This window comes from Solea senegalensis, linkage group LG16 (assembly GCF_019176455.1).
Source record: "Solea senegalensis isolate Sse05_10M linkage group LG16, IFAPA_SoseM_1, whole genome shotgun sequence".
NCBI classification, from domain to species: Eukaryota; Metazoa; Chordata; class Actinopteri; order Pleuronectiformes; family Soleidae; genus Solea; species Solea senegalensis.
The window spans coordinates 4683828-4706765 of NC_058036.1; the positions used below are offsets into that span (position 1 = coordinate 4683828).

At 41.7% G+C, this 22938-nt stretch overlaps 3 protein-coding genes across 3 annotated transcripts; 1 reads left to right on the forward strand and 2 right to left on the reverse strand.

Annotated features, from left to right (window-relative positions):
- Positions 1-1956: 1956 nt before the first annotated feature.
- tpp1 (tripeptidyl peptidase I) lies at positions 1957-10777 on the reverse strand. Its single transcript, XM_044046742.1, has 13 exons — positions 10690-10777; positions 10268-10345; positions 9117-9256; positions 8878-9028; positions 7286-7407; positions 6671-6840; positions 6381-6579; positions 5206-5394; positions 4338-4407; positions 3720-3840; positions 3420-3581; positions 2374-2499; positions 1957-2278 (listed from the first exon to the last, which is right to left on the reverse strand). Exons 1-13 carry the CDS (start codon positions 10698-10700, stop codon positions 2138-2140), a joined length of 1680 nt encoding a protein of 559 aa, XP_043902677.1. The 5' UTR covers positions 10701-10777; the 3' UTR covers positions 1957-2137.
- A 368-nt stretch (positions 10778-11145) lies between these two features.
- Positions 11146-18644, reverse strand: mis18bp1 (MIS18 binding protein 1). Its single transcript, XM_044046734.1, has 17 exons — positions 17711-18644; positions 16845-16991; positions 16449-16747; positions 15839-15912; positions 15621-15742; positions 15424-15514; positions 15211-15329; positions 14951-15111; positions 14799-14868; positions 14215-14715; positions 13718-14024; positions 13443-13621; positions 13181-13320; positions 12766-12905; positions 12599-12686; positions 11843-11897; positions 11146-11648 (listed from the first exon to the last, which is right to left on the reverse strand). The coding sequence occupies exons 1-17, from the start codon at positions 18510-18512 to the stop codon at positions 11548-11550; spliced, it is 3396 nt and encodes a 1131-aa protein (XP_043902669.1). The 5' UTR covers positions 18513-18644; the 3' UTR covers positions 11146-11547.
- Positions 18645-19502: 858 nt separating this feature from the next.
- LOC122782664 (serine protease HTRA2, mitochondrial-like) lies at positions 19503-22877 on the forward strand. Its single transcript, XM_044047098.1, has 8 exons — positions 19503-20227; positions 20923-21127; positions 21308-21502; positions 21651-21683; positions 21960-22068; positions 22172-22241; positions 22350-22445; positions 22537-22877. The coding sequence occupies exons 1-8, from the start codon at positions 19764-19766 to the stop codon at positions 22700-22702; spliced, it is 1338 nt and encodes a 445-aa protein (XP_043903033.1). The 5' UTR covers positions 19503-19763; the 3' UTR covers positions 22703-22877.
- The last annotated feature ends 61 nt before the right edge of the window (positions 22878-22938 follow it).

Here is a 22938-nt window from a genome sequence, read left to right on the forward strand (position 1 = left end):
TAAATGGCATAATTGAAGGTTATCCCTGCAGAGTAATATGGCAAAACTGACAGTATTACAAGTTATGGCCGTCTCTGTCATAGCTTAAACAAACAAACACACTTTTTCTCATGTGGTGAACTCACTTCAACTGGCATGTAAGATATGATTCGATCTAAAACTGGTATCTAAGAAGGCGATTGTTGTGTACGTGTTCATTTATACAGGTTTGGTGAAAGCAAACGGTACAGAATTATACAAACATTGTCTCCAGTGGAATTGAAAGCATGAGATTAGGGCGAACATCTGCCTGCAGGAATCTGGGTCAGTTAAATGCACTCAGCAGCAGATACAGGAAACAAAAAACAATCCACAATTTTCCTGAAAAATGTCCATGGCAAGGAGTTGCATATTCTTAAATTGGTCAAATAAATCAGCTGCTGATTGGACTACAGCGTTTCAACCACAGACTGAATATATAAATGGATGTAGCCTTCTGTTTGAAAAGTGAAGTACAGATATTTTTGGTAAATTGCTCGTTTGAGGGACTTTGTTAATAGTACATGAAAATCAATTTAGTAAGAAAGTACAGCACATACCAATGAGGGCCTGTTTGCAGGTGATGCCTCTGAACTTTGGTCGCCGGTCAAAGCGGGGGGAACTTCACGGTGGGAGTTTACACACAAGACTGCATCCACTCACAGTGGGTACGGAAAGTGTTCAGACCCCTTTCAATTGTTCACTCTTTGTTTCATTGCGGCCATTTGCTAAAATCCAAAAAGTTCATTTTATTTCTCATTAATGTACACTCCATCTTGACAGAAAAAAAACAGAAATGTAGACATTTTTGAATATTTACTAAAAAAGAAAAACTGAAATATCACATGGTATTCAGACCCTTTGCTGTGACACTCATATTTAACTCACATGTCAGTCCATTTCTTCTGATCGTCCTTGAGATGGTTCTGCTCCTTCATTGGAGTCCAGCTGTGTTTAATTAAACTGATTGGACTTGATTAGGAAAGGCACACACCTGTCTATATAAGACCTTACAGCTCACAGTGCATGTCAGAGCAAATGAGAATCATTTGAGAATCAATTGTGGCCAGGAACAGATCAGGCTAAGGTTACAAAAGAATTTCTGCAGCACTCAAGGTCCCTAAGAACACAGTGGCCTCCATAATCCTTAGACGAAAGACGTCCAGCCAAACTGAGCAATCGAGGGCGAAGAGCCTTGGTGAGAGAGGTAAAGAAGAACCAAAGATCAGATGTGGCTGAGCTCCAGAGATGCAGTAGGGAGACGGGAGAAAGTTCCACAAAGTCAACTATCACTGCAGCCATCCACCAGTCGGGGCTTTATGGCAGAGTGGCCCCACGGAAGCCTCTCCTCAGTGCAAGACGTATGAAAGCCTGCAGAGAGTTTGCCAAAAAACACATGAAGGACTCCCAGACTATGAGAAATAAGATTCTCTGGTCTGATGAGACCAAGATTGAACTTTTTGGCGTTAATTCTAAGCGGTATGTGTGGAGAAAACCTCATCACCTGCACAATAGAATCCCAACAGTGAAACATGGTGGTGGCAGCGTCATCACTATGGGGGTGTTTTTCAGCTGCAGGGACAGGACGACTGGTTGCAATTGAAGGAAAGATGAATGCGGCCAAGTACAGAGATATCCTGGAAGAAAACCTCTTCTAGAGTGCTAAGGACCTCAGACTGGACCGAAGGTTCACCTTCCAACAAGACAATGACCCCAAGCACACAGCTAAAATAACCAAGGAGTGGCTTCGGAACAACTCTGTGACTATTCTTGACTGGCTCAATACTGAGCAAAGGGTCTGAATACTTATGACCATGTGATATTTCACTTTTTCTTTTTTAATACATTTGCAAACATTTCTGTTTTTTTCTGCCAAGATGGGGTGCTGAGTGTACATTAATGAGAAATAAAATGAACTTTTTTTGATTTTAGCAAATGGCTGCAATGAAACAAAGAGTGAAAAATGTAAATGGGTCTGAATACTTTCCGTACCCACTGTATATATTCGGTCAATTGTTTTCAACTTGTAATGGAGAAAAAAAGAGAAAAGAAGCATCAATGTAAAGAGATAGGCAGCATTAACCCTTCGTTACACCCCGCATGGAGTCTTTGCCCGTGTTCACTCAGCCTGCAGCGCCGCCAGCAGTGCGGGGTAGTTGGGTGTCCCCCAGCCTGTGACAGGATCCCACGACGGCACAGCACAGAAACCTTTCCCCTGAACCTGCTCATCCAGGCAGCCCAGGTGACAGCCTTCAGTCACCTGCACAGAAGACCGCAAAAGGTTTCCAACTTTTAATTAAAACAACCCACAACAACCCGGACACTTCTTACACGTCGAGTGACAACATGACGTACGTCAAAAAGAGCCTGTCCCTTGAGCTTGTAAAGGCGAGGGTTGAGGAAGCCCAGAGCAGGCAAACCCTTCAGCAGCCGACGGTCGTTGATGAGCGACAGAATGCCTCCGACCACAGGGGTTGAAGCCTGTGGGACCAATCGACAACAGATAAGACGTGTAATCAAGTTATGTAAAGACATTTAAACAATTTACATGCACTTGAATTTGACTTTTACAACCTTGAAGGCAGTAAAAGTATTTGTGAAGCCCAAGTCAAAATGTAACTTCACAAAATGCTCTGCGTTTCCATCTTGACACAGGTTTGCAGCTGATCATCGGAGATTTTCCTTGAATAATAATTATGAATTTATTCCTAGAAAAATTATGACTTTATTCTCAAAAGATTATGACTTTATTCTTATAGGATTACAACTTTATTCTTGCAAAGTTTATGACTTTATTCTCGAAGGATTACGTCTTTATTCTCATAATATTACGACTTTATTCCTGAAAGACTCCGACTTTATTCTCGAAAGATTCCGACTTTATTCTAGAAAGATTACGACTATTCTCATAGGATTCTGACTTTATTCTCGAAAGATTCCGACTTTTTTCTCATAATATTACGATTTTATTCCTGAAAGATTGCGACTTTATTCTCGAAATATTACAACTTTATTCTCATAATATTTCTTCAGTTGCACAGCAAATGGCAATGCGTAGTCATGATCCATTAGTGCAAAAATTAGGGCTAAACGATTTTGCATAAATATCCAATTGTGATTCTTTTGACTGAAATTGCGATATGATTCACGATAGAACAGGGAATTAATTGTCAATTAATCGATTAATTGTTCAGCCCTAGTAAAAAGTGTTTGTTACCATCCTGTTGTCGCTCACAGTAAAGAAAGTTGAAGTTATCTTGGAAGAAGGGGTAGAAGCACACACTCATTGACCTTTTTTGACAATTCTACAGCCATAAAATTGAACTAAATGCAGGCGGAACTGAATATCATGATGGTTATAAGAGGGTTAAAGAGTGTTCATTAGGACCAATATGCTTTACCGATGTCCCAGACACCCAAGGGACAGGGACCCTGTTGCTGACCACCCAGTAGTTATCAGACAGCGCAGCCATGTCCGGATAAGCTCTGCCGCTGCTGTTGAAGTATGAGCGAGGAGGAAGAGTCGCCGCCACACTCTTCAGATAACTTTCCACTGCACCGACCTGTGGACACACACACACACACACACATGCACGCGCACGCGCACACACACACACAGAAAGGTTATAATAGTTGGGATTTTTCATTCATTTTAGTTTGTATTCAGTTGTAAAGAGCTGATCATCTCGTGTCATCATTACCTGGTAGTCGGGCATCTTGAAGACGTTGCTAAATCCTCCTCCGCTGATGTAATCAGTGACTTCGTATGTGACCTTAAATGGATTTTTGAACGAGGTTCCTCCTACTGTGGTGACGTACGGGCTGAACATGAAGCAGAACAGAGTCAATCTTTGGTTTGGAGGTTTCCCCTGAACATTTTACTGTTTACTCCTTCACCTTACATGTTGTGATGTAACGAAGTACAAATACCAAAATGTACATATCTGTACTTTGTCATTTGTATTTCCAGCTACTTTTACTTTTACTCCACTACATTTCTTCTGAATGTCTTTGTTACTCATTACTACCAAATAAAATCATTAGAAGAAGAGTTGGTATTATGGTCTATATTTATCCAGTTGAAAGACTACCACTGGCTCCTCTTCACTTTTTTTAGTACTTTTACTTCTAAATCTTAAGTAAATGTCATATACTTTAAGACTTTTCCTTAGGTAATATTATAAAAAAGTGACTTCATCTTCTACAAAAGTCATTTTCTGGTAACATATTTGTACTTTTCATCACATTTTAGGTACTTTACACAAGACTAACTGTAACATCCATTTGTTTTTGTAATTGATGACATACAAAACAAACACCTGGAAGCTGGAAAACTGGGCCTGAAGGTGTTTTCTTTTCCTAAATGTCTGCAGCTCGCACCGCTGTCACCTGAGCATGGAACAAGATCAGAGAAATAATTTAAAAAAAAGAGGATGTAACGGACAATCATGCAGTATATCTCAATAAAAGACACCTGGGTTTGTGTGCTGTTTGTAAAAAGAAAAACGTCAGCATGCCACCACCATGGGTGTGAGATAATAACACGAGATAATGATATGGTGATAATAAAGAGCAGAACAAAGGTGTAACCATGAGAGACTATGGCCGTGTAATTACTTCTCTGTCTGACGGTGCGTTCAAAGACTTGAAAATTTCACTTCCCCACAACTTGGCAGAAAGGCCAGAGCCACTGTAAACAGGAATTAGCCAAGCTAACGAGCTATCTAGCTTCTAAGCTCAAAGTGACTGAGCTGTAGACAAATTACAACGTTGTACATGTACAGAGTTCTTCTCTGAGAAGTCAGAAAAATAATCAAGCAGAACAATCCACTAAATAAAAAACTAATGTTTCTCATCAGGAAGTAAACAACCATTATTTGACATCTGTAAAAATGGCCGACTTCCTGTTCCTGTTGAGGCCACGGTTACGGTCGACGTTTTTGTTTGTCTTGGTCTATGACGTCTTCCGTTTTCGTCTTTCTAATTTAGGTTAAAGAGCTTCTACATACTGGTGTATTAACCTTTACAGAAATATAAAAAAAAATATTTAGATAATTACCAATTTGGGGCAGCTGTGGCTTTGGTTGGTGTTGTCACATATTTGTCTGCTGTTTTAAATGTGCTTTATAAATAAAGTTGGGTTGGATTGGATGTGTCGTCCCTGTGTCGGAGACATTTTCCACTGACCAGAAGCAAAGAGCAGAGAGATTCCTCTGACGCCGGCCTTCATGAACTCCGTGTTGATGCGCATCATGTAGGCAGTGGACAGACTGTCTTCGTCATCGCCATAACTGATGGTGTGAACCCAGGGCAGGTCGGACATGTTGCTGAGAAGAACCATCCACTGAAGGAAAGGCTCCTGAGACTCATGACGGCCTGGGGGAAGAGAGAGGAGAGAGAGAGCGGGTGAGTGTGTGTGATAACGACAGTAAGACACACACTGGCTCTGATATTTTACTTTAGTTACCAGTAACATTAGGTCTGAATATGGATGAATACTAGACCTGCTCACACACATGGTTCATGCAGCTATGCTTTAAAGGACTCACTTTTAACAACAACAACCTGTTCAAAACCTTAACCAGTTAACGTCGACCCCTGACCTCAACCACAATTCAAATGTTAGTCCTAAATTTCACCGGTTCCTCAGAAACGAGGTTCTGCCTCATTAGGACAAGGACCACCGGTCCTAACAAGATAAGTGCCGTTAAGACAGTAGTGTCCAACTGGCGGCTTGCGGGCCATATGTAGCCCCACCCCATCGATTACATGCGGCCCACCACTCAATATCATGTGTTTAAACACAATTTAATACTAAATAAGTGTGCTAGCGAGGCCTGTTTGGTCTTTTATTTACAGTTGTCCATGTTGTTATTAACTTAATTTTAGATTTGTTTCTCCGTTTTTGAAATTCATAGTTGTTTTGCACCTTAAATGCGTCAGTATGGTAAAGTATTTGTCGTTCCATATCAAAACAAGCACTTTTACGCTCATATTGCCCACCTGCTACTGAACTTGTAAAGGTTAGGGTAAAGGTTAGGCACTTAGTTGTGATGCTTAAGGTTAGGGTAAGGGTAAGTGGCTAGGGAATACATTAGGTCTATGAGGGTGTGTGTGGGTATTATGTGAGTGAGTGATAAATACAGAGAGAAATAAACATGTAATGAGATTTTAACCATAAGAAGAAGGAGATCAAAACATTGAGTGATCGATGGCTGCAAATGAATTGTACATTTATATTTCACACTAATTAGGGCTGATTAAAAGATTGGTGTGAAAATACTGTGAAACTACAAAGGATCAGTTGACGTCAGCTGAGGAAACGTGTGCTCAGGAGAGTGAGTGTCCTCTCTCCTACAAACCCGGATTGGTGAAGACCCAGGTGGAGATGTTTGCCCCCGTGCTCATGATGTACTCAATGTCCAGACTGGCCTCGATACCGGCCCGTCCTCCCCCCTGGGTGCCGACCACTCGATCCACCTGAGACCGATGCTGGAAGCTTCCGCCGTACATGATCATGAACTCGACCAGGTCTGCAGGGTGATAATACTGCTCCAGGAACTGACACAGAATACAGCATGTTATGTGTCTGCATGACGACAAATACTCAAGTGATTGTATTTGTATTATTAGGAGCTGATGAGGTTCATACCTGAGCTACGGCCTGGCTGTTGCTCTGACTTGTCCCCACATCAGCTTTTGTCAGGTTATAGCGCTGCCTTAAGACAGCAGGAGTCACTCCCATGTGCACTCCTCCTCCTCCTCCAGGGTCCTTTCGCACTTGGTCCTGTCCTTTGGGAGGGAGACGGTGAAGCCCTCCAACTATGGAAAGAAAAACGTATACAGTGAGGTTACCACAACATGTCCTCGTCCAAATATACAACTAGGACTCAGAGAGGAAACATCTGCCATGATTTAACTATTGTTTCTTTAAAAAGGGTCCAGTTATTGAGGTTCACGTCAACATCTGGAGCCTCCGTTTTAGGACCTTTAAGGTTAAAAGTTGGCATTTCAAATCCAGCCTTTGGCCCTTCAATATCAACCCCTGGACCTTTGATTTCTATGACAGGTTCTCTTAAGTCTACTTCAGTCTTTGGAACCAAAAATCCACACCACCTTTCAGCTTGGCATGTTTTGAATTCCCTTGATCTTACCATTGGGACACTCCACATCAACCTCAATCTGGATCCATGTCTGGATCGAAACCTAATAAGATCTTCCTCGGGCCATCATCGTCAGACAGAGGCGACAAACAAACGATGCTCACCGAAGTCCAGGTGCTGGTGAATATCGTCATGAACCGAGTACGGCGCTGAAGACCTCACTATGGTGCGTCCGTCTCTGACGTAACGTTGGAACCTGCTTCCCGGAAGCAACATCTCTGCAACCCTACGCAAACAAAAACAAAATCACAGATCCACTCCAATTTACAATATTATCGCTGATTAGGATTAAAAGCACTTACATTTCTATTATCGTGTTAATCCTGAAAGAAGATAAAATCCTGTCTCACCAACTCACCAGCAAGCAGTTCTTGTGTGCTGCATCTTTCCTCATGAATTATTATTCATTCATTCATTTATTCATTCATCAAAAAAAAGCCTACTCCTCCATATTCATGCATGTGAATACATGAATGCTCTTGAGTGAAAACCAGTCCCTGAGTAAAGTTTAGATTAAGAGATTACACGCCCATGGTAAATTGCCCCCCCAGGATGTCCATATATTCTTATATGGACATCCTGGGGGTGTGTTAATAGGTCACATCTTGAGGCTTTTTAAAAAAATAAAAAAATAAAATAAAACAAGATTAGTATTAATTGTGCAGAAGTCACAAAATACACTCTTTTTCTTTCCTTTTTGCTCCTAAAAACGAGCCATGTGAACTGTGACAGGTTCCCAGATTTCACAAATTCAAATCCAATTTTAAACGTTTTGAGTACTTTTTGCTCAGGTGAGTTTATATAGTTGAAAATGAAAAAGAAAACGTCATTTCATCAGATTGTCTATAGGTTGTGCTAGAAAAAAAAAAGAATATGAGACATTATATTGCACATTCATTCTTCATTTTAACATAGTAATAGGAAATAAAGGCAGCCTAAATGCTCTGTGTTCTAAGGTTTTTTTTTCAGTGATCACAATTATTTTGGTCCGGATAATTGTGAAATAAACCTTTAAAATCGTCCCATGCCTGCCAAGGTTATAACAGTTTTGGATTTTTCATTATTTGTTTATAGTTTTTAGTTTTTGGAACAGGTTTGCTAGTTTTGAGTTCTTTTGTAAATGCTTAGTTTTAGTTTATTTTTCATTAGTTTTAGTGTTATGGAGTATTTGCAAGTGCAAGATGCAAAAAGGTCATAATAAGTATTGAAATATAAAAGCCTAAAAAGAAAATGAGCATCATTCTGCTAAGGTTGGACGCAGTTAGTGTGAAAGGTAAAAATCAAATAGCCAACAGACTAATGACAAATATGAATATAACTTATTATATTATATAATAAATAATAATAATAAATAATCCTCATGACACACATCTACTAACAACATAACCTTGTTGCTGCTTAAAATAACCCTGCTGCTGTCCACTTCATACACAAACACATAAGGTTAAAGCCACTCCAGGTCCCTGAGTAAAGATTAGATCATGAGATTGAGTTTGTCGTTTAAAGTTACTCTGATTATAACCGTTAACCACGGAAAAGAGGAACTACCACGCATGAGAAGAGCGTGGCCTATGCAGGATTTACACACAGTGAGTAAACTGCAGCACCACTTGTGTTGCAACTGTGTCAAAAGCAAGGGAAACTTACTGTAAGCAGAAGAAAATGGGAGCAGAAAATAAAAAAATAAAATGCTTACTCTGCAGTCATGGTGCACTGCAAAAAGTCCCGAGTGCAAACACTCCGGCAGTTTGTAATCCCATGACTGTGGAGCCAGTGACGCACCGCTTTGTGGGTCACTTCAGACGGACGCACCAGGGAGGACACTTCCTCCAGGCTGAGATATTTACCTGTGGGAGAGAAAGCAGGCCTTTGTCGCACAAGCAGAAGTGAAAGTTTTAGCGGAGGCTGTGGGGAAACGAAACATGTCGCACATACCGTATTGAGCAGAGTCGGGGTCTGACACCAGTCGCAGTTTCTCCTCCAGCACGTCGACATTCTGCTGCTTCAGGGCAAAGGTCAGCTCCAGCTCCTCAGAGGGATCGACGCGACCGGCACGGGTCCAGTCGTCTGGGATCCTGAAGAAAAACAATTTTCACGTCACTCTTCCTCTATGTAAACTCTCCAAAACCAGACATTAACCGGAGCAAATATACAAACTGTTGTTTGCCAGCATTTGCCTCATTTTAGTGCAGCACTTTTGTTTTTTAGTTTGATTTTTGACGAGTTTACATATCGACAAAGTCCATGTCATTTACAACAGAAATACAAACCAACAAACAACAGCTGTGAGCCTGTAGAGAAGATAACTTATTGGATGCAGAAAAAAATATTATGCTTCCCCCATTTTCTATTGTCCTGTCATTGTGTGTAATGTTTATTTTACTGTATTGTATTTTTACTGTCACGTTGTGGATATTGACTGTGTGCTGTCATTTGGTCACCCTAACAATAAATTAATAAAAATAGTAATAAAAGTATATGCCAAACATGCTTCACTCCCCGTCTATTATGCTCATATTGGCATGGCAACAATAAATGCTATGAAAAACAAGAAAAAAGGGGAAATAATCCAAGTAAGGTTACACTATTTGTCTCTATTATTTATTTATTTTTTATATTGATGTGGCAGATGTTGTTCCTTCAATGATTTAAGACAGGACAGGGTTCAGTATGAACATTCAAAACTATCGCAAAATATAATAAGAAAATACGTTTTTGTCCATCATAAACATAAAGGTTTGTTTTAAATGTGTAGGTTGATACATAAATTATTATCCATCTGATAAAATATGATCAACAGTCGTAAGTGCAAACTGTCTGTAATTTTTTTTATCTCATCTTAACTAAGCTCTAAGTTTTAAATCGACTTAGTGGTATTTATTTACCAACTTACACAACACTTTGCTGCTAGGTTCAACAATAGTCTGCCAATACTGATTACTAAAAATGTTACTCAAGTTTAAAATAAACCCTAGAAACTCCTTTGCATAAAGACGTAAATCAGATTTGATGTGGCTTCAATCCAGATCTACAGACAAAGACAAGATGTGGACAAATCGCTTAAAGAGTCTTAAAGGTTTGCTCACAAGACGTCTTGGTCATATTCGAGGAATCCACTCCAGACAAACGTGCTGAACAGCAACAACAGGATGGACGGAGTCAGTCTGTGAGGAAGAAAACACAAACATGTCAAGTGGGAACATTCAAAAAAAAAAAAGTCTTTAATTCCCACATTGTTCTCAAGAACAAAGTCTCCGTATGAACGAACACATTTCGAACATAAAGTGACGTGAAAACCGCGCAAAACAACTCGGGAAACATTGTTAACAGCAGCCTTTTGAACCTGCTGCCATGTTAGCAACACACTGGTGTAGGTCAACAACAAAGCGGTGACAAACACAAACACAACACGTTAAAAACACTTCACAGCACGTGGCCACTCTGTTTTAACCTGTGTGTCCACGACGACAACAAATGTGTGCGTATTTAAAACAAACAAAGCACTCACAGCGTGTCCATAGTGTCCACCGTGTCCTCTGCTGGTTCAGACAACTCTGCTGCTGCTGCTGCTGCGGACTAGTCCCCACACACACAGCACGGGCGGACGCGGCAGTCATGTGACACGCTCTCACGTGACCACGTTCAACAAGACTCCGGCTTAAAGGTGTAGTATGTGAAATTTAACCGTTGCATATTTACGGAAGTGTATTAGGGCCACGAAGAAAAATAAAAAATAATTTGAGGAAAATAAGTGAGAATTCTTACTTTAATCTCAGTTTAAATTTTAAGGCTGTTTCAACTTCCACTTCAATTTCAACTCCCGAACTTTTGTGACCGCATCCTGGTGGAAATTTTGCGTGTGAAACGGGTGAATTTGGTGAAAGGGCGTCAAAAATTGGAAGTGGGAGGGGCTACAAACGGTGCAAAAAAGATTAAATTAGGATTAAAGAGAAAAACAAAGGTGTTACATAAAATGGTTTATTTGATCATATTTCGTTTTTTCTTCCTGACACAAACAAGAAAGTTCTCAAGTCTGAAAAAAAAACAAGCTTAAAAGGGTTGTAATTTACCACTTACCGGGACAATTGTTGCCCTACCTAAATAAAGAAATACAAATAAACCCTATAAAAACAAATTTAAAGAACGTTTAATAAAGGAATCGTTACAACTGACTGTGCTACAACGTGAAACAACATATTGACACAGTGATCACATCCAGAGTTTTCATTTTTAAAATACAGTAAATCCCCAGGGACAGGAGAGCAGGACTGTTTTCTTATTCACACTGGACAAATAAAACAAAGCATAATTGATTTCAGAATGTTTCTCTTTTTTTTGTAAGCTATGACAGGTCAGTTCAGACTGATCAGTTCACGGTGTCAAAGTAAAAATCCTCTTCATCTTCGCTGTCAGACATGGCCAAGTCATTTCCCGGGAACATCTCCCAAACGGCAAATGTGTCGTTTTCTAGAGAGAATAAAAAAACAAAGAACGGGATCATTTTATGCAACAAGACTAAAATACAGCAACAGCTTATGTTTAATTAGAGAAAGGAATATGTTTGCTACATGGGCACTGTTGTGGTGTTACTCCTGAACGGGACATAAATGGATTAAAATCCTATCGACGACATGACGCAGGTGTGAACGCTGTAAACCCACCTGTGTTACCACATCTCTTCATTGCTCGCTTCACTGATGGCATGGGTGTAAATCTCTGAAAGAAACACAGACACAAAAAAATGACACTGATTTGTGATTTCCAGTACGTTTCCCCAAACTATCTTTGTTTTTGTTAATTAATAAATCTGAAGTAAAGTCAATGAGAACATTGATAACTGTAAGTAAAACATTACACAAGCTTATAGATGTCATTTGATGTGGAATGTAAAACATTTAATAATGCTTGTAACATGATATTAAGTGGCGGGCCACATGTGGCCCACGAGCCGCCAGTTTGACACCTCCGATACAGAGCTTTTCTACAGTTTTGTCATTCACTCATTCACGCACTAACATGTCTTGCTCACTCATTCACGCACTTAATCGTCTTGCTCAAGGACACACATAGACTAGCAGAGCCAGGAATTGAACTCACAACCTTCCAGTTGAAAGACAACTCGCCCTACCACTGAGCTACCATGACTAAATCCTCACCCCTCACATTTTTAATACTTTTACTTCTAAAACTTAAGTTCATTTTATATCAGAAAATGACTTTTGATACTTAAGTACAGTAAATGTCATATACTTTAAGACTTTTTAAAGTAATATTATAAAAAAGTGACTTCAACTTCTACAGAAGTCATTTTCTGGTAACATACTTGTACTTTTACTCAAGTATCACCTTTTAGGTACTTTATACAAGTACTGTTGATTTGCTTGCACACACCATGAACCTCACACTCGAATCATTACCTTTGAAGAACGCGTCGGTTTGCAGACCTTGAACTGATTTTTTCTGGTCCTTTTCTGGAGCTGATAGGCGTACTTGTCGTCGTTGTCCCTTTGAAAAACGGGAGGGGTTAGTTACTGCCTTTCCAACGGCTCTTACGGGTGAGATGGCAGCGGTCGTCGTCACTCACCTGTCTTTGGAGCTCATCATGCCAGGTGTGATGTGCAAACACCGCGGCGTCTTCACCTCGGGATAAACCTTGGTCATGGGGGTCAGAGGCTCCATGTCCGACACGCTGAAATTGTCTTCACTAGGACACATGGAGGGGATCTGTGCATCAAGACGCACGAGGACAACAATAAGTCCCACATCCTTTACAGTGTTGAAGAGTGTTTAGGCATTGGTTTTTCTTGACCATAAATAAATTGAAAACTAATAATAAAACTCTTAAGCCTCAGCAGCAAGAAGGCTTAAGAGGATATGGTCATTTACGTTTGCATGTTCTCCCCGTAGATTCACTCCACATTCAACAATTCTCCCCATTCCCGATTATCAGGATAATGGAATTCACCTTAATAAAACACAAAAACCGAAAGAAGACAAACCTCGAAGCGTTTATGCTGCATGTACGCAGAGCTGAAAACATCGTCAACGTCGTCTCTGGGCATGGCCTCCAGGAACTGACGCACCTGCTGCTTCCTCTTCAAGGTTCCCACTTTGGCAGATATCACAGGATGATCTGTAACTACACACAGAGTCATAGATTGTCAAATGTCGGATAAACACGATGGTTATCTTATCTGTGTTGAAAAGAGAAATTTGGGTTCTTCGCCACAACATAGACGCAAACCTGTACCATGTCTGTACCTGGATCTTTCGGTGCTTCCACCTTTTCCTTTCTGGGTTTCCTGACCTTCTTCACGGGAGTCTGTGATTTTCCCAGGGACGTGTGCTGACCGTGGCACTCCTCTGCTGAACGCGTTCCGACCATCTGCGCCACTTTGGCCCAATAACCCGACACGTGCTTGGGATAGTAGGACACAGCTCTGGGAAACGAATGCGTGCGCACACATACACGGGTAAGCCATGAGGTCGCGGTTCCGACATACGAGTCTCTGATGCTGCAGGGATAAAAGACTTACTCTTGTAGCTTCATGAGCTCGGCCTCGGTCCACTCGTCTTCATCTCGCTCTGGCAGGACAAACGTGCTGTGTTTACTCGCCTTGTGCGTTTTGCTGCTCGCCGTCCACTTGGGCAAAGGCACCGGCGGTGGTGACATTTCAGTGCATTTGCTCGGTTTCTGTTGTGCGCGTGTTTGCACCCGTTTGCCTTTGTTTGTTTTTTGTTTTCTGGTTCCCCTGTTCTCGCTCTCCTCGGAAGACTCCGATGTCTGACTTGGTGGAGACATTCGGTTCGGCTGTGACTTTCTGTTGCCTCTTCTCCCTGTAACTACACACAGAGTCACAGATTGTCAAATGTCTGATAATAAAGATGATCATCTATAGGTTAAAAACAGGAAATTTTGGCTCAGTGTTAAAATACTAAGCATTAAATAGGTTTGCTTTTCTTCAGTCAACGTGTCACAAAGTTAGCCACATGTTGTATACAACATAAATCCAAACCTCTAACATGTCTGTACCTGGATCTTGCGGCGCTTCAACCTTTTCCTTTCTGGGTTTCTTGGCCTTTCCCAGGGACGTGGGCTGTGACTTTCTGTTGTATCGTCTCCCCTGCTTCTGCCTCTTCTCAGAAAACTCGTCATCCGACGTCCATGGCTGTAAAGTTGTATCAGTAACAGTGGGAGATTCTGCCGATGCTCGAACAGTCCGTTTGGACTTCCTCTCCGGAAGGTTATTTGTGTCATTAATCTGTTTTTTCAATGTCCGTCTTTTAGCCTTCTCAGGTTCTCTTTGCTTTTGAGGGACAGTGTCTACATACAGTGTTCTTTCCAAAACTGGAGACCTTTTACTGGACCTTGTTGTTCTTCCAGAGAACTCTTCAGGGCTGCTATCTGTCTCCACAGCGGATGAGGGTTTCTCTGCAGGGATAACTTTGGCTCGCTTGGGCCTGCAAAGTGGAGCCTTGACCTTCCTCTGTGGCACTGGCGCTTCGTTGCAGGCCGAGTCACTTTGCCTTTGGCCTGGAAACAGAGGACAGATTTGCTGCATGCAAACTCACAATTGATCTCACAGCACAAAAAACACCGGCAGCAGTTATTTTTACCTTCACTGCGGGGCGCGAACACACCGGCGGGTTTCTGTGACTTGCTCGCAGACACTCTTTCCGTGACATCCTGTGAGATTAAAGATGATCTAATTGGTATTTTTTGGAAAATATCCCGTGAACAGGCCCATGAATACAGATTAGGTGCTTACAGGGAGGCAGATTGAAGTGTCATAACATTCATGGATTGTAACATTCATGTGTGCGTCCAGCATGACTCTCCCTCCTTTCCAATATTCCAGAGGTGGTTTTATTACCCGACCGCTCCGAGACACTCGAGCAGAAGTGGAGACGACAGACGGAAAGGAATTAGCTGCAGAGAAAGAGGGAAAAACAAAGAAATTAAGTTTAGTACAGGCGACTGAATGTGTTGTTTTTGAATATTCTGGTGCACATTCTTTTCTTAACTTACGCATCTTAAAAAGCTTCTGTCTGTGATGCTTCTCAGGGACACTGGAGGAAGCCTCGGGTTGTGTTTTGGCTTTGGTGGCTTTTCTGTCACTGGTCCTCTTTGTTGCTCTGCTGGCGTCCCTACAACAAAACAAAGTACACATCTTTTTAAAGAACTACTTGATAAGAGTATAATTTTGCAGAGGGGCAGGTGCAGATAGAGAAGTGTTCATACTCTCTTGACTCTGACAGTAACTTGTCGTAAAGCTCTTTCCAGTTTGCAGGGAAACCACTGACAAACCGCTTCAAAAACCAATTGGGAAACACTGCAGACAAGAAAAATAATATCAGTTGATGCAGTGTTGTGAATGACACGTGCATAGAACTCCAGCATATAGGCAAAGAAAAGCTGTATCCACACAAACGACTTACCCGGGTCAACACTCAAAGTCATCTTGCCGACCAGAATATAAATCGTGCCGGAGACGGTCTTCAGCACAGAGTTAGAAACCCTGTCAACGATGATGTTACTGTTCCATGGTATGTTGTCCTCCCTGGGTGGAAAAGTGAGGGTTAAAATATATACATTTACAAGTGCATATTGCGATAGCAAATAAGAAGTCATGGATTCTAAAGTAACAAACGTTTACCTGTGGGTTCCATCGACAAACAGGCCCTTATGATGTTTCCTCAAGAACCAGTTTTTAAGATAAATGACACTGTCCTGCCAAAGAGGGGGGAAAAACAAGTCGGTTAAAAACAACAACAAAAACTGCAGTGTTCAGTAGAAAATGGATCAGTCATCTGATTTAAGAACCTGCAGCGTATGCTCTAGTTTCTTCTCCCTGCCCCTACACACTCACACACAAACTCATGGAGGGAGAAAAGTCTAAATGTTGTATATCTGTCCTTAAACGTAGCATAAACTGTTGGGATTGCTCCATATAACAAAGAAATCGTTTAAACTGAAACGTTTTGAGAGCGTCATCATTTCCAGGTTTTGACAAACACTGATGAACATTTTTTTTGACGTTTTCTGACATTTTATGGACCAAAATGGTGATCTCGATCCATCCATCTTCTACCACTTTATCCTCCACACTTAAGGTCAATTTAGAGTGTCCAGTTTGCCTAATCCCCAAACCGGCATTGCTTTTGGACTGTGGGAGGTGGTGGTATTGATAAAAAAATACAATTGTGAAGTCCAACTGAACTTCTAAGTTTATTTCTTTAGTAGTAGTCACCTCAGTTTGTACTCACATTTGGGAAGTTGGTTTGCTGGGACCATTTGTTGCGCTTGAAAACAGCCGGCTGTTTCTTGGGGACGGAGATCTGTGGTGATTTGAGCATGAGCGAGTCTTCGAGCAAAACCGCCTGTGGCGGGGCAGCGTAGGTTTGGACGTCCTCGGAAAAATCTGATGGGCCGTCCGCTGACTCTTCTCTGGAGCAGCTGACAGCAGCCACATTTTCTGGGGCATTTCTAGAGGGAGTCTCCTCCATTTCAGCCACAGCGTAGTGTGTGGGGAGAGGAAACTCTCTGGCCTCACGTAAATCATTATCTGTGGGGGGGAAGTGTAAGGAATAACGTAAACAAATCTATGATAAGGACAGCGTTTGCATACATGCAGCAACGACAGGAACGTGCTTGATAGTCACCATCTTTGAAGAGCTCCCTTGTGCCACTCCTGACGACGCAAACGTCCGGATGCTGCTCTCTTTTAATTTTACTTTCCCGCTCCTTCATGAAGGCAAACATCTTGGCTGGAGACATTGCAGCGATATTGTCCATCATAACAAAGCAACCTATTCAAAAGAGCTAAATCAGTAACTTTTACACACATATTGGACAACAATCTTTCCATAAATCTAGAGAAAGCAGTCAGAGAGTGTAAACCTCTGCTGGGTTAATCCAGTAATCTAATCAGTTCTTTCTTACCTACATTAATTAATATGTACAACTGTATATGTCAAATATAGATATAATTAGTGGCATGTCAAATGTTTTTGCAACAACATATTTGTCAGTGCCAATAAAGCTAGTTTTTAAAAAAGTAAAACCATTGGTAAGCATGAATTACGAACACCAGGAAAGGAAAATTTAGAATACTAAACATTAAGATGGGAAAAAATGGCATATTGTCAACCGTGTGTAACATTTAGACATTTTCTTGTTCATGTTTGTAAAATCTCTGCTTTTCATTTTGGTAGATGTTTTTACGCCCATGTTTCTTAAAAACAACAACATTATTATTCATGTATTTATGCATGTTATACGATGTGAATTAATGTATTATTGTATCATTATTACTACTACTTAAACAGTGACTGGTGCATATAGTGCGTGTTGAACTGTAGATTTGACACAGGGACAACATAGTTTCTATGTAGAAAATATACAACATTATGTACACGAGTAGACGGTACAAAGGATTTTACGTTAAGGATATTTGCACAATGTGTATTTTACAGTTATTTGAACTAAAATAAGTAACAGCGCATGCAGTATCTCAATAGAATCTCACGTTTTTCTGACCGGTCGGCCATGCTGTGGATGTTGTGGCATGCAGTGGCTGTCATCATGTCTTGTTGCTGACTCGTGACTTCACTGTTGACCTCTTTTACACGGCTGCTGTTGCTGACTTCGTTCAGGTCATACTGCTCCTTAGTTCGCCTCCTAAACCTCAGGTTCACTGGGGACAGGAGTTTGGATGGGGACAGGAGTTTGGATGGGGACAAGATTGTGGATGGGGACAGGATTGTGGATGGAGACAGGAGTTTGTCCGGGGAACCATGATGATCCTCCTCAAACACACCCCTCTCACTGTCACTTCCCACGCGCAGCAGTTTCCGTGGAGTTCTGCCGAACACGTTCAATCCATCCAGGTCTGAATTGTGCCGTGGCCCGACGTGGGTCAGCTCTCTGTGGGGTTGAGACACGGCTGTGGACTCCAGGAAAGCTTTCTTTCTTGGCGTGCGTTCGGTGCTCGAGATAAAGGCGTGTTCAGATCCAGTTACTGGGTGGGTGTTTGAAAAAGGGTAGCATGTTTTTTTCTCAGGAGTCGATATGGGTGAGAGCGTCAGTGTCTGCACTTCTCTGGCACAAGTCCCCCCACGCCTGTGGCTTTCCTCGTCGTTCATTCCACGGCAGCTCTTCTGTCTCGTCCTCGGCAAGTGAAATTCTGCTCCATGTTTGTCGCCCGTGAACAGCGGATCCTTCGCGGACGCCGCCTCGCTGTGCAGTCTGGATTTCAGCTTCGCGAACACCTTGGCTGGAGATTCAAGCCGAGGCTTATTGTGTTTTAATAAATGATTGTACGAAGCCATCGCGTTAGCTTTGAGAAGTTAGCAGCTCATACCACAACAAACCCGTATCCTGTGCTGCTAGCAGCTAGCCACAGTCCCCTAAATTCAAAATGTCCTATCATTACCGCCTTTGGTTGAAAACCTGTGACGTAGTTAGAAAAACAACAACGTAATTTCCTCCTCCTCTTCTTCTTTTCCAGCAGAGTGTACGTTATAAATTGAAATGCTGCCCTCCACCGTCAGCAAACAGAATTACAACACTTCAAGAACACCAAGGTTATTACAGTTTTTGATTTTTCATTAGTTTTTATTTAGTTTTGACTTTTTGTTTTTTTGTTTTAGGGGCGGGTTTGCTAGTTTCTATTTTATTTATTCTTTTTTTTTGTTATATTTTCGTTGTTATTAGTTTTAGTGTTGGTGTTTTTTGAAATATAAACCCAGCAAAAGATGCCATTTTTAATTTGTATTAGGACAGATGAACAACCATTCCTGAATCGAATATAACAGTCTACAAGAAAGTACACTGAAGCGCAAAATGTGCATTATCCATTTTTTTAAATGGCATCTTTTGTTGGGTATTGACACAATACTTATTTTGACCTTTTTGCATCTTGCACTTGGCAAATACTCCATCAATAATACCAATTATTTTAAAAACAAAAGTCAAAATTAAATACAAACTAAGGAAAAATCCAAAACTTTGGTGTCAAAAAAAGGCCATAGGGAGGGATCTTCTTGTTTAAATATTACACTTAGAGTGGATGGCGCTATGCACCATCTGAAGTCATGATTGAACCCACCTTAAAATCTAAAGAAGGAGTTTTTTTATTATTATTATTATTATTATTATTGTGATTATTATTTATTTATTTATTTTGTATTAGTATTATTAGTATTCATATTTAGATAATTGGAAAATTTAGGAGGGGAGATAGGAGCCTGACCCACACCCCGGGTCAGTAGGTGGCGGTAATGCCCCATAATGTTGGTGGCCAGCCGCCGTTAAGAACCAAGAAGAAGGAGGAGGAGAAGAAACTGCGCATGTCTGTAACTGGTTCCTTGGTTTGTTATTGACTAGCTTCTTGGTTATAGTAGATGACAGAGGGGTTAAACAAGTGTATCTACAATTGTTTGTGTGTGTTTTATGTTAAAGTCAGCGTTTTTGTGACATGTGTAAGTGTGTTTGTGTGTGAAGTGTAAAGTTTTGTCGGGCTGCCTGGAAACTCCTGAGCCGCTGACTCAGACTCAAAGAAGAGGAAGAACTGATGCAACATGGCAGCAGCTGCTGTCAATAGATGTCTTCTCTCCGCGCTGAGGACAAACAGTCGCCGTCAAAGTCGTGGTCTTTACTCTGCGGCGGAGAGGACAGTCAGCCGGGGGTCGTCTGCTGCTCCGTGTGACCACAGCGGAGTGGAAGCGGACAGCAGCCTGGAGACGGGAGCTCCAGGCGGGCACAGGAGCAGCAGCGGTGGCGGCAGCGGGTCTCCCCTGCTCGTCTCCGTGTCTGCGGCTCTGGGACTCTGTGGTGCGGCGCTTCTTCTGGACACACGTCACAAAGACGAAAAACAAAGCGACAGAAGAGTGTCATTAACTGGACGGTTTCTTGAGCGCGTCCTGCCCTCGGCTCACTGCGCCACCCCATTTCAACCCGACAGTCCCCGGTATAAGTACAACTTCATAGCGGATGTGGTGGAGAAGTCCACACCGGCTGTCGTGTACATAGAGATCTTAGGAAGGTGAGTTTGGCTGAAATGCAGCTGACATAATAAAACACAATTAAGTAAGTTTTTCTATTAGCCTTGAGGTTCTTGTAGCAGAGGTTGCAAACTCGCGGCCCGCGGGTCACATGCCGTGCCCCAGTCGATGTCCTGTGGCCCTTCACTTATTATGATGAAAACTGAGGCAAACTGCCCAACAGTGAAACACAGTTCTATCTAATCAACAATTAATTGTATATACTGTAAGTGTGTCTAGTGTTTTAATAACAATTGTCGACATGTTATTCTTGATTTCTGTCCTTTGTTATTACGGATTCATTTTGCATGCTACGTATTTTTAATCGCAACATCATGATGGCTTATCAAGATATCATTTCAGTTTTTAATTATCAAAAGTCTGGATAGTTTGCGGTTACACAAACAGTGTCCACAGATTAGTTGTGAAAGATTCAACCTTTGTTTAGGTGACACAGAAATGTGAGCATCTATTTTTTTAAGCAAAATTAATAACATTTAATAATGTATCACAAAAAAGTTCACGTATTTCTTAGAAATAAATTTAAATCATATAATAGACAGTTGTTTTCTGTCAAATAATTAAATAGTCTCTGTCATAAGCCATGGAAGTGGATGATGTAAAATAATGCAAAGTATTATATTTTGTTTTTCCTCCAAGACTGAGTAAGATCACCTGCCCTTTCCTGTTTTTCCAGACACCCGTTTTCAGGTAGAGAAGTCCCAGTGTCCAATGGCTCTGGTTTCATTATCAGCAGTGACGGTCTCATCGTCACGAACGCCCATGTCGTGGCCAACAAGAGAGGCGTTCGCGTGAAGCTCAACAACGGAGCGACGTACAGCGCCTCCGTGCTGGACGTCGATCCGGTGGCCGACATCGCCACCATCAAAATCACTGCAAACGTAGGCAACAGCTTAGCACGATGTGTCTACTGAATGGGCTGAAAGTAAACGTTTACACTTACAAAGCAAAGCAGACAAATGAAAAGGAAGTTAAAAGACACTGGAGATTTAACTGTCATGGCAGTAAGTGAGGATATACTGTTGAACTGTGTTGAACTCCTCTCTCCCCCTCACAAGTAGAATCCTTTACCGACGCTCGCCCTCGGTAAATCGTCTGACATCCGGCAGGGAGAGTTTGTGGTCGCCATGGGAAGCCCCTTTGCGCTGCGTAACACCATCACGTCCGGAATCATCAGCTCGGTGCAGAGAGGCAGTAAAGAGCTGGGCCTGTCCAACTCCAACATGGACTACATACAGACGGACGCAGCCATTGACGTGAGTATGAGTAGTTTCGGTCGATGTGTGTCATTGAATTGAAGAAGTAGGAATATTCCTAAATGATTGGGCAAGCAAGGTGCGACTCCCGGTGACTTATTCTTCCATCATGGCCCTTAACGTCACATGTGGCTGATTTGTTTTGCAGTTTGGAAATTCTGGAGGTCCCTTAATAAACTTGGTGAGTCACAGGATTTGTTGTTCAGTGTTAATCATCACATACAAATGTCAGGAAGCCTGGTCTGACCAGCATTGTGTGTCATGTTTATGAGCAGGGTGTTTTCTGTCTGTGAATTGATTTACAGTAGTTACATCGGTTATAAATGAGGCCATTTTATCATTTCCTTTTTGGTTGTTCTTTGTGAGAACAGTATTTTCCTCAAATTGTTTAGCCCTATAATACTTAAAACAACCTTGTTTTAAATAAAATAGTATTTGTGTGACTGTCTTTCATCAGGACGGCGAAGTCATCGGCATAAACACCATGAAGGTCACCGCAGGGATCTCCTTTGCTATTCCATCGGACCGACTGAGAGTGTTTCTCGACAAAGCGTCGAAAAAAAAGAGTAAGAGCACGTTTAAAAATCAATAGCTACTCACAGCACCCTCTTTCTGTCCCTTGTTTCTCCCTTGTGAAGGATGGTTTTTTTTTTTCAATCTTCTCCCAAGGTGCCTGGTTCGGCAGGTCGGAGACAAAGCAGCGATACATCGGTGTCATGATGCTGACACTGACGCCGAGGTAAACGCTTAACATTCCCAGACACCTGCAGTGAAACGTCAGTACCTGCCCGTTAGCGGAGTGTTGCAGCAATTATGGTTTGAAACCACATTTCTGTCTTTGCTTCAGCATCATTGGCCAGCTAAAGTTAAGGGACCCGTCGTTCCCCGATGTCACACATGGCATCCTGATTCACAGAGTCATCATGGGCTCGCCGGCCAACCGGTAAGCAGCAAAGGCGTCCTGTATTTAAACTTGGTGGTATTGAAGTGAACATAACGCGGTTAAACCTGTGCCGTCACGCGTATTGTTTCAGAGCTGGAATGTTACCCGGAGATGTTGTGGTGGAGATTAACGGGGTGGAGGTGAACACTTCAGAGGAAATCTACCAGGCTGTTAACAGCAGTGAAAAAATCACCATGGTGGTGCAGCGAGGGAAAGAGTCGATTCGGCTGCAAATGACTCCCGAGTACACGGAGTGACACAAATATTTTGGAACCAGTTCTTCCGATTGGAAGAAAAAGTATAATTTGTGACCAGGTGCAAGAATTGTGTCCCACTGTGCTTTAAACCTTTGTAAAATATGTCATTACTGCAAAGGAAAAACCTGCTGTGAATTCATTATTACCTTAATTAAAAAAAAAGGTGTTTCTGCAATTTGTATCAGGTCATTGACTATTCTTCTAACAGTCCAGTATTTATTTCCAGGCTGCCGTAC